Source organism: Panthera tigris, chromosome A1 (assembly GCF_018350195.1).
Source record: "Panthera tigris isolate Pti1 chromosome A1, P.tigris_Pti1_mat1.1, whole genome shotgun sequence".
In the NCBI taxonomy this organism is placed as follows: domain Eukaryota; kingdom Metazoa; phylum Chordata; class Mammalia; order Carnivora; family Felidae; genus Panthera; species Panthera tigris.
Window position 1 is genome coordinate 189,660,869 of NC_056660.1, and position 16,990 is coordinate 189,677,858.

General features: G+C 40.1%; 1 protein-coding gene across 5 annotated transcripts in view; it reads left to right on the forward strand.

Moving 5' to 3' along the window:
- Positions 1-250: 250 nt before the first annotated feature.
- Positions 251-16,990, forward strand: part of TIMD4 (T cell immunoglobulin and mucin domain containing 4) — a 39,616-nt gene continuing 22,876 nt past the window's right edge. Inside the window, exons 1-5 of one of the 5 annotated variants that reach the window (XM_042993745.1) lie at positions 251-458; positions 822-915; positions 12,327-12,665; positions 14,981-15,208; positions 16,571-16,654. In XM_042993745.1, coding sequence (XP_042849679.1) covers positions 12,419-12,665; positions 14,981-15,208; positions 16,571-16,654 — 559 coding nt within the window. In that variant the 5' untranslated portion in view covers positions 251-458; positions 822-915; positions 12,327-12,418. Of the gene's footprint in view, positions 459-821; positions 916-8,061; positions 8,132-12,326; positions 12,666-14,980; positions 15,209-16,570; positions 16,655-16,990 lie in introns of those variants that run through there. The other 4 variants (XM_042993756.1, XM_042993750.1, XM_042993760.1 and 1 more) reach the window with 4 other exon arrangements.

Consider the following 16,990-nt stretch of genomic DNA (forward strand, 5'->3'; position numbering starts at 1 on the left):
TAGTCTTTGCCTGTCTACCCCAGCCACTTCTGAGGGACTGTACCCCATCCATAGCTCCAATTTCCTAAATTACAAATGGAATGACTGAGTTCTGCACAGTGGACCCTTTCTCCTCATGGACAAGGCTGATCCTAGGATAGCCAACTACCAATCTGCCTTTGAACTATAGCCTGGGCCTACCATAGAAAATGAGAACTTAAGGGACTGGAGTTCTCTTTCAAGAATTTGGAATTTAGAATTGAGATAATAAGTCAGTGAGCTCAGAGAGCTGAGAGTTGAGCTGAAAGGATTTGGGGCTGGGTTGTATAATACATATCATGAGCAAGCTGAAATCATGAGGAAGTTGGTCATGGGGAGAGTTTCAGAGAGAGGCAGAGATACCTAAAAGAAGAGCAGAGAAAGTGATGCCTTGGAGATTCCTAACGGGGTATTGATTCCAGACCATGTGTGCTCTTGTCGTGAGTTACTTCTTCCTTGGGGCAATATTAGTGAACCTCTGTTCTTGTCCTGAAATAAGTTCTAACTAACATACTAGACAAGAAGAGCTGTATTTTAATCCCTTTTTCCTTGTAGTTCAAAAGATATATTTTTTATATTTGTTGGGATTATGTGTGAACAACACCCAGCACAGTGCTTAGCACATAGCCACAATTTAGTGAATATTAATTCCTTTTTATTTCCCTAACAACTAGGGCTGTACAGAAGTAGAACTGACTACTTGGAAGGAAGTATGAAAGCTGAGGTGTGACCACACATATCAAGCTTTAGAATGATGAGTAAATTAGTGATCCTTTCTTTACTTGCCTTTTTTTCCCCCCAAGATTTCAAGATTCCATGGATCTGCATGTCTCTGACTGAATCAGCTTTGACAAGCAAACCAGTCTATTTTCTTTGCCTTATATCAGTCCCCACAAGGTAATGGGTTAAAATGAATGGCTATACCTAAGGCATATGCCCACCCTAATCATATGCCAGACTGGATCCGTATAGATTAAAAAAGGGTTGGTTCCACAAAGGAAGGGATGTTGAACAGGCAACAACAAGATATATCCACTACAATAGGTCATTCTGTCTTTTGTGTTCTACTAACTCTACCTGCATAATAACTACTTGAATAATAAGTAATATTTTTGGGGGTTCACTATCTGCATGGTACTCTGCTAAATGCTTTCCATAGGCCATCTCATTTAGTGCTCATAGCAATCCAAGATATAGGTACTACCATCTCTATTTTATAGAAGGTTAATTGAGCACAGAGACATTGAGTAAATTGTTCATAGCCATACAGCTAGTATGTGGTCAAGATGGAACCCAGGCAGTTCGATTTCCCATCCCATAGAAAATAAAGAAGTTGATGCAGGGGTCATAGAGTGAGGGGGAGCTTGCTAAATAGGCTCCCATGGTTGATAATGAGCAAGAGAGGCTGTCCTTCTACCTCAGTAAAAGAACTCAGAAAATATCCTTTCCCAGGTTGAAGTCATTTCCTGACCTAACAGAATATGTAGTCATAAACTGCCAAAGCTGGAGGAGATTTAGAGATGTGACAACTTAGTTCTAGGCACATTTTAATGAAAATGCTCCCGTTTGTGGAATTCTTTCTTTTATAGGTTTTACTAACAGGCTCAGTAATCACCACAAAAGATGGATTCCTCTTGGCCCTCAGACAGTGCCCTCCTTCATGTGGCTGATCAGGACTTTTATGATCTGCCCTTGGCCTGTGTCCCCGTCCCCTCATTTGCACTTCTTCCCTCCTGATTTGAGGTCTAGCCATAGAGAAATTTACACACACACACCAATCATAATCCTCAGATCACTATATTGTCTCAGTGTTAGTCTACACATAGCCCTGTTTTATTTTATCTGTTCATTTACTTTTTTTTTTTTTGGTCAGAGCATTTAAGTTTTACATTTACTTTTAAATACTATGATAAAGATCTGTGAAGCTTAAATTCTTCAGTTAGTCTAAAATGCTTTGCTGTTATAGTCACTGAGCTTTTACATGTTCTTTGTCCTGCTGGAAATTCTTTTCTATGCTGCCCCAATCCTCTCCAATATCCTTGAGGTCTATATTTAAAAAGTGTTCTTGACTCTCTTTTTCCATCTTCAAGACTGGGCTAGGAATCTTTTCTCAACATTCCCTTGCTATTCTGTCCTTTCCTTATCACACCGTGCTATATTGTCTATTAACTTGCTTGTCTGCCAGTAGGAGGCACAAGCTTGTGAACTTATTGAGGATAAGAGTGGCTGGTCTCATACTGCTGTCTCAGTGTTTAGCACAGTACATGGCACATAGCATGAATCCCATATATAGTCCAAAGGTTGGTGAACTCTTTCTGTTAAGACCAGATGGTAAATATTTTTAGCTTTGTGGGAAATACAGTATCTGTTGCATTTACTCAACTCTGCCATTGTAGCATGAAAACAGCCATAAACAATATGTAAACATATGGGCATGGCAGTGTTGCAATATAACTTTATTTACAAAGATGGGTGGTGGGTGGGATCTGGTCAATGGGCAATAGTTTTCTGAACTCTTCTATAACTGATGAAGAAATGAACAAATAAAAATGAATGAGTGGGATTACATTTAACTTCATTTACCATAAAGGAAGTATTGTTTACCGCAAAGAACTCTTTATTAGAAAACATGGATTCTATTTTCTTCATATCACTTAACAGTCTTTTATCTTTTGGCTTCCAACAGCCTTATCTTTAAATAGTAATTTAAATAATACCTCCTCTGCTTAAAATTTGAAACTGTCATATTCTTAAGAGTAGGATCTATGCCTTATTTGTCTTTATCCCCAGAACCTAGCAGAATTCCACATGCCAAAAGTAAATAGATTGACAAGCCACTTGCTGAATGATTGAAAGGTCAGGGTGAAAGCAGGTATTTGGTGAAGCACGTAGTTGAGCCAGATAATTGTGTAAACTCTTATGATTGGAAAAACCTTAGCCATCCATCTGAATTACCATGATATAGAAGTTCTTCTAGATTTAAGAACATAGGTCTTTTGATTCCAAATGACTGAAGACCCCACACAAACGGGCTTTATTTCAAAAGGACATTTGTTGGCACATTGACATGTCTTGTTTCAGAGGTTCAAACCTTGTCAAGGACCTAGGATTCTCTATTTCTCCACTTGCCTTCTGCCTAATTGGTTCTCTCATCAGGCAGGCTTCACCCATTAGTGGCATAATGGATAACTTTGGATCCAGGCCCATATCCCTATAGCTGAAAAATCAGTGGAAAATAGGGAACTAGAACTCAAAAATTCTAGTAAATGTGTCAAGGTTGTGCATCCTTGGCTTTATTCGGATCAATTGTTCATCCTTGATCCAAACACCATGACCATGAATGAAATCAATACCATCTAAACTGCACTGACTAAAAATGAGGGAGGACCGGCTCTCCAGGTGCAAACCTCCATATGTAGAGGAAGGTGGTAAAGACATGAATTACCTAAAACTGCTATGGCCCTCTCTGAAGAATAATATACTTTAATACAGTAATACAAATTGAGCATCCAATATTAGGATGAAGACCGTCTAGGGACCCTAACTTAGGAAGAGAGGATAACCAAGCTTAGCCTCTTGTTCCAGTGCGTGACCCCTTACAGATACTAAATTATTATTAAAATTTGCATTTCTAAAATAAAAGCATATGTGCATTCAAAATGCTTTATTTTAGAATAGCCTTAGGTTTACAGAAAAATGATGAAGATTGTACAGATAGTTCCCATACATCCCACACTTAGTTTCCCCTATTATTAACATTTTACATTATGGTAATGGTATACTTGTAACAGTTAATAAGCCAATATTAATACTATTAATATTATTGACCAAAGTCCAAAATTTTCTTAATTTTCACCTAAAGGCCTTTTTCTCTTCCAGGAGCCTATTTAGGATACCACATTACATTTAGTTGTCATGTCTCCTGAGGTTCCTCTTGGCTGTAACATTTTTTCAGATTTTCCCTTGGTTTTTTAATGACCTTGGCAGGTTTTTTAAGATTTTTAAAATTTATTTTGAAAGAGAAAGAGAGAGAAAGAGAGAGAGCATGCACAGGAAAGAGTAGGGAAGGGATGGAGAAAGAGGGGGAGTAACAGAATCCCAAGCAGGCTCTGTGCTATCAACTCAGAGCCCAACACGTGGCTCAATCTCACAAACCGTGAGATCATGATCTGAGCTGAAATCAAGAGTTGGATGCTTAAATGACTGAGCCACCCAGGAGCCCCATGACATTGGACATTTTGACAAGTATTTGTCAAATATTTTGTAGAATCTGCCTCAGTTTGGCTGTGTTTGATGGTTTTTCTCATAATTGTACTGGGATGATGTTTCTTGGGAAGAAGAATTTACCACACGGGTAAAGTACCATTTATACCACATCATGTCAAGGGTGCAAACCATCAACATGACTTGTCTCTGTTGATGCTGGCCTTGATCACCTGCAAGAGGTAGTGTTTGCCAGATCTCTCCACTGTAAAGTTAGTTGTTCTTACTGTCTTTACTGGAAGTTTGGGAAGGAAGTCACTGTGTTCAGCCTACAATTAAGGATAGGAGTTATGTTCTACCTTTCCTTTGAGGAGGAAGTAACTACATAAATTATTTGGAATGTTTTTGGACAGAAGATTTGTCTCTCCTTCCTCGCTTATTTATTGATTTGATCACTGTATCAGTATCAACATTAATTTTATACTTTGGGCTATAATCCAGTTCTAGTTTATTTTGTTGCTTGGGTTGTTCCTGCTTTGGTCATTGGTAGCTTTTTTGGTTGCCTCCTGTGTCCATTTAACAATCACATCATTGTGGATTTTACTTTTTGTTTACTTTTTGAGCACTTTCAGACTTTCTAGCACAAGATGCTCCAGACTCATTTTAAGTATTTCCTGCCCCAGTCCTAGAACCAGAAATTTCTCCAAGGAGCCTGGTTCCTTTTATTGGTGAGTGGTATTTAGAAACTAAGATCTAGATGTGAGATGTGCTCAATATACACATTTTTTAAAGTAAAATTATTATAAAAGGCTTATAACTAAAAAAACAGCCAATACCTTTCCTATTCCTTCCCATAAAATGTAAACTCTTTTGAGTTTTTTTCTTCTGTTTTTTTTCCTTCCATATTACTAATAATGTGCTTTTACTGTTACTGTTTGATTGACCATTTTGATTACTGTCTATTGACCTCCTGAAGGGTGAGTACCCCCATTTCCCTTCCTCTCTGCCCATCTTCCCAATGTACTCCTATCACAATTTTGTGTTAAACTAGTAGCTAGAGTTTACATTATCATGACTGTACAACTATCTTTCCAATTGAGCAAATGTACTGTAATTTCATATTCTTTCATGTACAATATTTAGTGTTTCCTGATTGTAATAATTGTCTACTGTTTTCCTTTTCTTAATTTCCCAAGTGTTTATCAAAATTCATCTTAAATGATTCAAGCCCTTTCTATCAAAGACCGACTTGATCTATTTTCAAAATACCTAAATGCATGAGATAATCTATCAGTTACGCTCACCACTACCACCGCCAGCCTTACTCCTCTGTCCTTCCGCTCCAGCCTGGTTTGCTTGTTGTGGTAACAAGTCTGCAAAGATGCTTCCCCTTCACCTCCAATGCACTTCCTGCTACTCGCACCCTTGTATTGTTCCTTCTACTTGAATCCAGGGTGGCCTTCTATTTTTTTTTAATGTTTATTTATTTGATAGAGAGTGCATGTGAGTGGAGGAGCAGGGGAGGGGTAGGGATAGAGAGAGAGAATCCCAACCAGATTCTGCACTTTCAGCACAGGGCCCTACGCAGGGCTCAATCTCACATCATGACCTGAGCTGAAATCAAGAATTGGATGCTTAACCAACCAAGCCACCCAGGTGCCCCTGGGATGGCCTTCTTCTTGACCAATAGAATGCAGTGGAAATAATACTGAATCACATGTCAGTTTAGGTCATAACCTTTGCCCGTTCTTCCTGAGTCTGTTGGAATGCTCACTTTTTTTTTTTTAAATGTTTTTATTTATTTTTGAGATAGAGAGAGACAGAGCATGAATGGGGGAGGGTCAGAGAGAGGGAGACACAGAATCCGAAGCAAGCTCCAGGCTCTGAGCTGTCAGCACAGAGCCTGACATGGGGCTCGAACTCACGGAGTGTGAGATCATGACCTGAGCTGAAGTCAAACACTCAACTGACTGAGCCACCCAGGAGCCCTGAGGAATGCTCACTTTTGAGAAAACCATATACTATGTAAGAAACTCATTTACTTTGAGACTGCTATACTGAAGGAAGCCCAAGATGCCTTGTGGAAAGGCCATGTGGAGGCACAGGGGTACCTGTCCAGCCACTAGGTCTTCTAGTCATCCAATCAATTTCCTAGACATGTGAGTACAAAGTCATCTTGGGTGTTGTCTTTGTATCTTTTTCATATTGAATATTTTCCCCAAATGTCTCTGATCCTTAGTTGCTATTCATATTTAAAAGACACACTAAAAACTAATTAGGAATGCTGCATACATGACTGAGGCTCATGAACTGGTAGCTTTATTGAAGGGGAATTTTGTTGGTATTAACTGGGAGCACCTAAATATGAATATCTGTAAGTGTTTTATTAGGGCTATCCAATTTGTCCGGAGACTAACTCTCCCAGCTTCCTAGGAAGAGGATCCCACAGTTCAGTGGGTAGTCAGTGGGAACATTTTCTCTGAATCATTCTATTTTCATCCCTTCCCCCTGTTTTACTAGATTCTCTGAGTGCAGAGACTCATCCAGTATTGTATTTTCACCAATACTTTTACTAAGAGCAATGTTGAAGGTCTGAGACTCATTTGGCTGGTTACAATCAAATGAGGATTTTTTTCTTAAATCTAGAGCATTTGTGCTTCCTTAAATTCCCTCTCTGGAGCTGGGTATAATTTGGCCGGCCACTGGTATGGTGTGTCTCATAGCTGTGGTTCCCTAAGGACCACAGGTTGAAGGAGGGTGTCATGATCAAGAGCATGGATTTGGGATCAGGGACACTTGGGCTTGAGTCATGTTTTCACCTTCTTGACTGTCAATGTCATTTATGTAGCTCCCTTAAGCCTCCATTCCCTCGCCTGTTAAATGGGAAAAAATACCTATTTCTTAGTGTTGTGAGAATTAAATAATACATCTGTATCATGTAGTAGAGTGCCTGGAATATAACCAAACATTCATTAACCAATGACGATGACCTAAATCTATGTTAGAAAACATATCTGTTTGATTTGATTCCTCCTCTAACTGGTTCTGTGGTCTTGGATAGATCACTGAAGCTATAGAGTCCAGAGGGCTATCATCTCACCCAAGCCTTATAGTCTGGTTCATGAGCTATCTTTTATGCTCTTCATCATTAGGTGATGAAGACTTCACTAAAAACTCGTAGAATTGGGTCTTGACCTTGGGGTTGTTTGTTACCTGAGCATGTCCTGTAATGGCCATGGTATGCTTCCTCTATTGAATTCTTCTTTCCTTGTCTAGTAAATTCTAATAGTGATTTTGTCTTATGTGATGGTTGATTGCTTTTGTTTGTCAGTTATCAGAGTAAAGGGGCCAAAGTTCCAGGTGATGGAGAACCAGGTGAACCAGGTAAAGGGAGCAGAGCCCATTTCCAGTCTAACTTTCCTTTGGCCCCTATGAGGAGTCCATGTTTAAATAGCAGCCAATGAGGTGAGTTCATTGCATTTTACTGCAAGCTGCACAGGAGTGGGAAGGACTGTAGCTCATTCACAGCTTACACATGCACATACACACAAGCACATGCATGGATGCTACCACACAGGGTAGGAAATCCTTTGATACGTATGGACAAAGGAATACAGGTGCAACCTCACTATCAGTCCACACATTTCCACATACACTGGTGGTCAGGAGAAAGAGCTCAGCACATTTTATCATACATCTCTTGAGGGAGACTATTCAGGAGGGAGGAAAGGGAAGGTTATGAGGCAGAAAGAGAAATGAAACTAAAAGGTCCTGCCCTGTCAGCACTAACCAGAGTATAAGAAATGGGCTTTGGACAGACAGACTGACTCCTGGGGCCTGCCAACAGTCAAAATGTCCAAAGGGCCTCTTATTCTCTGGCTGCTGATTGAACTTGGGCGGCTTTCTCTGAGTAAGTGTTCTGAATCCTTCCATGCAGGAGTCCCTGGAGAGCTTGGCATCCTGTGATAGATTTCCACAGCCGATCAGGCCTCAGTAGAGCAGAAGCCTGCTTCATTCTTGAGTCCTTCCAGATTTTTTTCTTTGGAGGGTCTCTGCCTTTCTAGTTACATAGGGTTTTATTCTGAGACTGGTTTTAGAGTTTTACAGTGGGCTAATTTGTATTCAAATCAGCAATGACAACTTAAGAAGAAACACAAAATAAAGGGTCAGATGAAATGGGGAAAAGAAATTTCCTCTGCAGGTGTTATTAGCATAGTTGGAGCCACGGGAATTCTTCTGCAGAGCTCTTATTATAATTTGTGTTTTTCTCTTTATTTTCAGGAGTTTTGGTTTGTTTTTTGTTTGTCTTCTTTTGCTGGGTATGACGCTTCATCCCTCACCAGAAGGTGAGGTTTGTTGTGTCCAAGTTTTGGGTGATGCAAGTGTACACACTCATTCTGGGCCAGTTTAGACTTCTGTGTCCTGGCAGCCTTGGGCAAAATGCTCCTCACTGAGCTGCAGTGGTCTCAGTCACTAGTCATTAACAATGGAAACATGTCTAAATTGCTCTGGCTCTTCTATGTATGAAATGAGGCAGCCAGATAAGACCAGTTTGAACAATGCATGATTCTAGAACTAGACAGTATCTAATATCCCTAGCAGTTTTCAAAGTTAGTAGCTATTTGCAAATGATCTCTCAAATGTGCTGCCCGCAAAAGCACTTCCATTCCAAGGAAAACAAATGTGTTCTCTCTACCCTTCAAACCTTTGCCATGCTGTTTTTCATCCTGCCTTTCTTTTCTCGGTAACTACATGCATTATCAGGTCTCCACCCAAGTCAGGCTTTTCCTGAGCACTCTGAGCCTCTGGACGGGGTGAGGTGTTTCTGCTATGAATTCCTATCTTCCATGAAGTCATCCATCAGAGAACTTGTCACCCTGTAGTAATTGATCATTTAACTGCCTCTCTTCCTAGATACTCTGTAGGAATTAATGGAATGAAGGCAATCCCTGTCACTTTCTTTATCAGTGTTTTCAGTGGTCTTTATCTTGTCCTGAGTAGTTGAGGTGTGGAGGTTTACGTTGTGTTGAAGGTTGCTGGAGTCTATGTTCCTGCTCCTGGCTGGACACTGATGGGGTAGGCTTCTCCAATCCTATGTGAAGGAAGCAGCACCTAGAGAACTGTCTTTTGTTCATTTTTCATTTGTACCTTTTCTAAAATGACCAATTTAGAAGAGAGTGATTGCTCAGAATCAGCAAGGATCAATCAGGACTGGATATGCTCTTAAAAGATGCAGAATGAAACCCTTTCCTCAGTAAATAGTGAAAATGAGACCCTGACTGGGGAAGGGACCTTTCCTGAGGTCACCACCTGGAGAAGGAACAAAGCTGGCAACAGAATCTAGGTTGTACCTACCGTCCTAGGTAATTCCCAAAAAGGGAATTTGATTATCAGTGATTCTTCTGCTCCAAGATACTTTCGTACCAGCAGGGAAGAGCTTCTTGTCCTATTTCTAAATTCTGAAATGCTTGGTTACTTGTACTAATACTTTATTAATTTCATGTGGCATTTGATACTTCATTGCATATAAACCTCCGAAATACTTCTGAAGCAAGTATTATATATCCCCTTTGCTTTCAATGATAATGAGGTCAGGATTATTGTGGCTTTCCCCCAAGAACACAAAAGCAGTAACTAGCAGAATGAAGTTTACACTGTAGCCTAATGGGTGTTTTTCTGCCACACCAAATTGCCTGCTTCCTTTTTTTAAATATTAATTTTTAATCCAGTCAGTAATACAGAAACACCCCAGGTGAAAAAAATAACAGCATCATAAAGCTAAAATCCCTTTGAATACTCCCTCCTTCTCCAGTTCCTTTCCTCTGATGGCAAAGGCGACTGGAGCAGTGAGTTGGGTGTATATCCCACCAGACACTTTTCTATGCATATACCTTCATATGTCTGTGCCCACAGACAAAAAAAAAAAATGCAAACTGTTCTATTTGTTTTATAAGATGGTTTTGTATTTTATGTGTTGTTTTGAATTTGTCCTTTTCATACATTAATAAGGCTTGGAGTTTTCATGTCAACTGATAAAGATTTACTTCTAATAACCTTGAAATGATTGCATGGAATGAATGATTCATTATGTTTCCAGGGAATGCATATGCCATAGTTTTGCTGTTCCCCACATACAATGTTCACTTCATTCACATATATATGAAAGCTGCACCAAACTTTTGCAAACAAATTTCCCTGTGCACATGTCTTTTTGTAGGGTAAATAACAAAGCACGGAATTGCTAAGGCTTAGCTAGGATACATGCATGCTCAATATTAATGGAAACTGCCAAATTGCCTCACAGTGTGGCTATACCAATTAAACTCCCATTTCATTCCAGTGTACTCCAATAGTCTATGTCATTTCCTGAGTCCCTGTCTGGCCAACTTTGATATTATTGGCATTCTAAATTTTTGCCAGTCTTACAGATGAAATTTACTGGCTTCTTGTATTTCTTTATCTATGCCTGTTATGTCTTCTGTCAATTTTTATATTGGGTGTTTTCTTACTGAGTAGTAGGATGCCTCTTTCTATAGTATGATACTGGAAAAACAAACTGTTTAATCTCCAGCAGAAATAATTCCTGCATATATTTTGAATTAATTTTCCAAGCATTCATAGGAATAAGCTCATATTGAGAAAGTTACTAGTTTTAGGTGCATATGTTCTGTTGGTAATAGAGCTGAAGGTGATGACAATGAATTTCTTATGTATTTATTTTTCCTTGTTTCATGGTAGGCTAAATGGACTTCTAGAGCATTTATGGTCACTGAAACATTCCTACTACAATGAAATGAATAAACTGTGATTTCAGGGTCTGAAATTTCAGGGCGTGTCTGAATTTGGTTTGTGCTTACCTTATTTTAGAGAGGGTTATGGGGATATTCCTGATACCTGGGTCAGAGAGGAACCTGGTACTCTTGGCCATGTGCTATACAACTTAGTCCAATGGGCCAAAAAAGTCAGTGAATGTAGAGTCTCACAGGAAGGTACCTTGGAGAAAACAAAGCAGGACCTAGGTACCCTAGAGAAAGCAGGTGGAGTCCTGATGATCTGGAGCTTCAGCCTGTCTTAAGTAGCATTTTTTGGGAGTGGAGGGTTAGAACCAGCAATCGTTAGAACAATTGCTGATGCTCAATTAACCCAGTGGGCTTAACATTTGCAGCAGTGAAAATGTTTCCCAGATTCTTAGAGATGGAAGTAATCTTAGAAGAGCTTGTCCACTGGTCCTCAAATCCTGGGTGACTAGCAAGTGATATCAGAATGACCTGGAGAATTTCCATGGGCCTTGGCCTCAAACATTCTGATTCAAGGTTGGGCAATAAAATTTGCACTCTCAATACCTTCCCCAGGTCATGCTGATGAGCAGGCAAAGCTAGGAAATAGGACTGCTTCATTTCAGAAATAGCGATACCTTCCATCTCACACAACTAATATGGTAAAACTAACCCTTGGCATTTTTGTATGTCATAGGTGCCATTCTTTCTAATTCTTGTGGTTCTTTCCAGTTTTAACATTAAAAAAGTGTTCAAACTCCACCTAACTTCATTTTCTCTAACAACAAATGGTCCAGAGCAATCAATTTCTAGATCCAGTACTGAAAGGAGAAAAGGACAATGGAACGTAGTTCAACAGCCTATCTTACTGCCACAGCATTCTTTGGGTTTGAAAATGGAGGGAGTCCCAAGCAGTCAGGTCAGCAGTACATGGCCACTGCTTATTGAGGATACACTGGGTAGAGTGCTAGTTCTGGATGTGTTTACATGAGTTAGTGGAATTAGATTAAAGAGTTGGATTTTTCATTGGAAAAGTTTTTGGCTTATTGGAATGGTACTCAAGAACAGAGTTTTTAAATCAGCAAAAAGGGCTTGTTATGGAGATGAGTTCAGACCATGAGGTGGGTCAGCTATCTGCAACAGGGGGACAAAAGGGTGTGGAGTTAGGGACTCAGCAGTGGCTAAGGGCACATCAGAATTTAGGCTAAAAAAATATACATAATGACTCTTCTCATCTTCCTGGAAGCATCTAGCTGCACAAACATCATGCAGTATATTTGAGAGATTTTAGTACTGCACAGCCTTAATTTTTCTCATTTTTGCTCACAGTTCCAGCTGCACCAGAGACTGTGAGAGGGTTTTTGGGTCAGTCGGTGACCTTGCCCTGTAAGTACTCATCCTGGTCTGAAAACAGCAACAGCATGTGCTGGGGCAAGGGCCCGTGTCCCAAATCCAAGTGCAACAATGAGCTTCTCCACACTGATGGGATGACGGTGTTGTCCAGGAAGTCATCAAAATATGAACTTCAGGGCAATATCCGACAAGGCAATGTCTCCTTGACCATCTTGAACACCAACGAAGGTGACAACAGTGTATACTGCTGCCGCATAGAGGTCCCTGGCTGGTTCAATGACGTGAAAAAGAACATTCGCCTGCAGCTGAGGAGAGGTGTGTACATGAAGGGGCTTGTGTCTGTGGAAGGATAGATTCAACAGTTAATGGGGAATGGATGTACTGGGTGGTGTTGGGGAGGCTGTAGGTGCTTAAGCACGAGTGGGCAGATTAATTTTAAGATGTGTTGCTATGACTAGAGGAGGCACAGTATGGAGCAAATACCCATAGGGGCCAAGAAGACCACAGAAATGAATGGGTGGGGGGTGCATGGGAAGGGAACCAGTGAATTGGAGGGTCAGTCTGCAAAAGACATCTGCTTCTTATTACGAGATTGTTGCTTTGTGCACAGTGTTTTCAGATTTCGCAATTTTTACGTGTATGACATTGATTTTTATATGTTGGCAAAGATTTTTTAAAAAATACCATATAAATTAAATAAAATGTGTCCATGGGTCAGCTTCAGCCCATAAGCCAAAGTTTGCAACTTCCAGCAAAGGGGAAAGGGCATGAGACTTGGAGACAATCACAGCAGTTTTCAGGTGGCCTTTCCGTCTGTTACTGTCAGTTGCTTTTGATGAAACTGGAATATGGTGGGATTCTTAAAGATTTGAGCTGCATAGAAGGCAGCCTCTGGTTGAATTATGCTAACAGTAATCACCTTTCCTGCTTGTTGGGAATGGTGTCTCTCAGAGTAAGCTCTATGTTCAAACTGCATCAAAGATGGAGGGTTATCGGGGCACCTCAGTGGCTCAGTCAGCTGAAAGTCCAACTCTTGGTTTTGGCTCAGGTCATGATCTCATGGTTTTGTGAGTTCAAACCCTACATCAGCTCTGCACTGCCAGGATGGAGCCTGCTTGGGATTCTCTCTCTCTCTCTGCCCCTCCCCCACTCACGCTCTCTCCGTCTCTCTCAAAATAAATAAATAAACTTAAAAAAAAAAGATGGGGGATTCTTGTGCTTTGTTCCTGACTGGGTAGGCATCTTGGAAGGCAGGATCGTATGCTTATAGCCACATGTCTAACAGAATTCTCAGGTGACACCAACGTACTCTAAAATTTGGGAACGACTTATGTGGATGCTTCTTATTTCAGAACTTTCATATACTTTAGTATATTTTTCTTTAAAAGCGACTTTGTGATAGAAAAGGTATTTTTCTGATTTACTGAAGTTTTATTAAAGTTAAATGAGGCTAATCCAAGTCTTCTATTTTCAAGCCTGATATAACCAGCTATTATTTTATAAAATACTTGTTGAACTCAATATCTATGGGTCATTTCTAAGCTCACTGAAATCTGTTAGAGTTAATCAAAATTTGACATATTTAAGAGATGGTAGCATATGTAGAATAACTGTGGCTGATGAACCCAAACTCAAATGTTAGGGGGTGAGTGGTGTCAGCATGAACTTGTTGTTAATATATGAAAGAGACTACATTCTCATCCCATGTTGAACACCTTGGATTCATTTTTATTACAGATTTTAATTTTATTTCATTGTGGAAAGAACACCTATGGTGAGTTCTGCTCACTTAACAAATTTTCAAGTATACAACTTATTATTGTTAACTTTAGGTATGAGTTGTACAACAGAACTTGAGCTTCTTCATCTTGCTTGACTAAAATTTCATGTTTGGGCTCACTTTTGATGCAATTGTTCATTTGCTCACTTATGCAATCTTTTTGGAATATCTACCATGTGCCCAACATTGTGGTAGGTATTAGATTTGTAGCAGAGAACAAAATAAATAGCAGATTTTCCCTTATGGAGCTTACAGTCTGGTGGGAGAAGCAGGTGTTAAACCATAATCATAAAATAAAAGTGAAGGTAAAGTATAGAGTGCAAAACCCAGAAACCTAATTGATTGCAGAATATGTGTGACCTCCTTACAACAGTGTCCTTTTAGCTGAGACATGAGGGTTCAGTAGGAGTCAGCCTAATGAAGAGAGAGGCTCGGAAGCAACAGGTACAAAGTCCCTCCAGTGTGAGGTCACTGTTTAGAGAGGTGAAGAAAAGCCAGTGGGCTGGAGACAAGTGAGAAGAGTAAAGTGGAGACCTGAGATTGTAAAGAAAGAGCCAGATCAAGTGGAATTTTTGTGGGCCAACTTTGGGGTTGAGTCCTTTATCTCAAGGGCAAGGAGGACCCAGTAAAATCTTTTAAGCAGGGGACCAACATAATTATTTGTCATTTTAAAAGATTGTTCTAGCCAATGTGTAAAAAGCATATCGGAAAGGTCAAGAGTAGGGGCAAGAAACCCAACTTTCATGGGCATTCCAGTGGTCCAGGCCAGTGGACCAGGTGAGGGCAGCAGAAACAGAGAAATGGACAGATCCCACATATATTTGTACAATGTATCTTATATCGGTTACAGCTCCAACAACCAAGCGCCCAACAACCACTACTGCCATGACGACAACCATAGCTGTGCTTCCAACAACAGCTGTGACTACACCTGAACTCACAACCAGAACACCACTTCAGACTACCCTCACAGCTGTGGCAACCACATGCCCCCCAACAATATCAACCTTTCTTCCTGAAGCAACCCTAGTTCTTGAGACCACTGAGCCTTCAATGGGAGCACCCACCTTCACTACAGGTACATGGTACATTTGGCCATTCTTTCCCTTCTGCTGGTCAGATGTATCTTGGGTCCCTTGCAACAGGGTTCTTTTACTGAATGTGGCAGTTCAGAGACTTGCCCTTGTGTGTGTGCATTCTGGTTTGCTAGGGTTGTCATAACAAATGCCACAGAGCGGGGGGCTTAAACAACAGAAATTTATTTTCTCATAATTCTGGAGGCTAGAATTCTGGAGACAAAGGTGTCAGTATGACTGATTTCTTGGCTTATAAATGGCTACCTTCTTTCTGTGTCTTCACATGGTCTTCCCTCTGTGTCTCTGTCCTAATCTTATCTTCTCATAAGGACACCAGTCATATTGAATTAGGGTCCATCCATATAACTTCATTTTACTTAATTATTTCTTTCTCCAAATAAGGGCACAATTTCCTGTATTGGGGGTTAGAATTTCAACATATGAATTTTTGGGAATATAGTTCAGTTTATAACTGTATGTATGTGCGTGTGTGTGAGTGAGGATGTGGTTTCATCAATCTGTTCCTTTTCTTTGTTTTATGGTTTCCTTTTTTTCCCCCTATTTTTTCTGTTTTTTGAAAGTCAGATTTTTTGGTTCTCCAGTTGACCTTCCAGGAATCTTAGAGATATTTATGCAACAGCTAGGATATGTCACCTGGGGTCAGACCCCAGTTTTATTCTTCCAGGGGTTAAGTCTCTGCCTTGGCATTAGAGATTGGTTGAGGAAAGGCCTCCAGATGCCTTAAAATATCCCTTGATGATGAACTAGTTCTACCTTTGTTTCTTCCTTCCTCTTTCCTTCCCTTCTTCTCTCAATCCCTTCCTCCCTCCCTTCCATTCTTTTCTTTTTCTTTCCTTCCTGCCCCCCCCCCCCAAGTCGTTTTTGATCCTCCATCTTGGACCCTCACTGACTTACTAGCTTCATTACTTATAGGGCTTATCAAAGTGCCCACCATGTTTCAACCTCTGATACCAAGGTAATGCTATTGGAAACTCATTAAGAGATAGTGTGAAGGCTTTCTTAGCTGTCTCAGCTGCCTCAGTAAGGCTTGGATAATTTAAATAGCTTTATAATATTGAATCAGCTAATTCTGTTATACTCTGGGTTGTCACCTAAAGTTCATGAACCATAAACCAGCCAATTTTTGTATGTATTTTTAATGGTTTTTGGTGTTTAAAATAATCACCTTAAACTATGACATTTGTAGTTTTCTTGATCCTAAAAAATTACTTGCAATCCTTGAAGAAAACCTGAAATATATAAAAAGGCTCAAAGACAAGTATAAAAATAGCCCTGGATCCCACCACTCGGCACAAACACTTATTTTTGCAGCTCTCTTTTATCAAACTTTTTTTATATTCCAGAATCAGAAAGTTTCTTTCTCTCCAGTGACTCTGAGAGAAGTACCGAGGTGACCTCTGGAAACATTGCCTTGCTTACATCCAGAGGTATGAGGACACTTTCTTTCTCTTTCTTTTCCTCATTTCTTAGGTTGAGGAGAGTAAAATGCTATTGAATGAGATAACTGAAGATGAATTTTGGGTCCTGTGTGCCATGAACCCTATCTAGGACAAATTGGACCACATTTGTGGTTCATTCATTCTTGTGGCTTTGAGAGAGAAAGGGGGGTGGGGAGAGAGACTGACCTTGATTTGTTTAAGCAATTCCTCATGGTAGCACATTTCTGGAATATTTGCCTTTCCATTCCAGGTGAGGCAGTGCTTAGCCGTCTCATCCTAATTCCCAGTACAATGATCTTTGTTGACTTCCTTGAGGGACGTCCT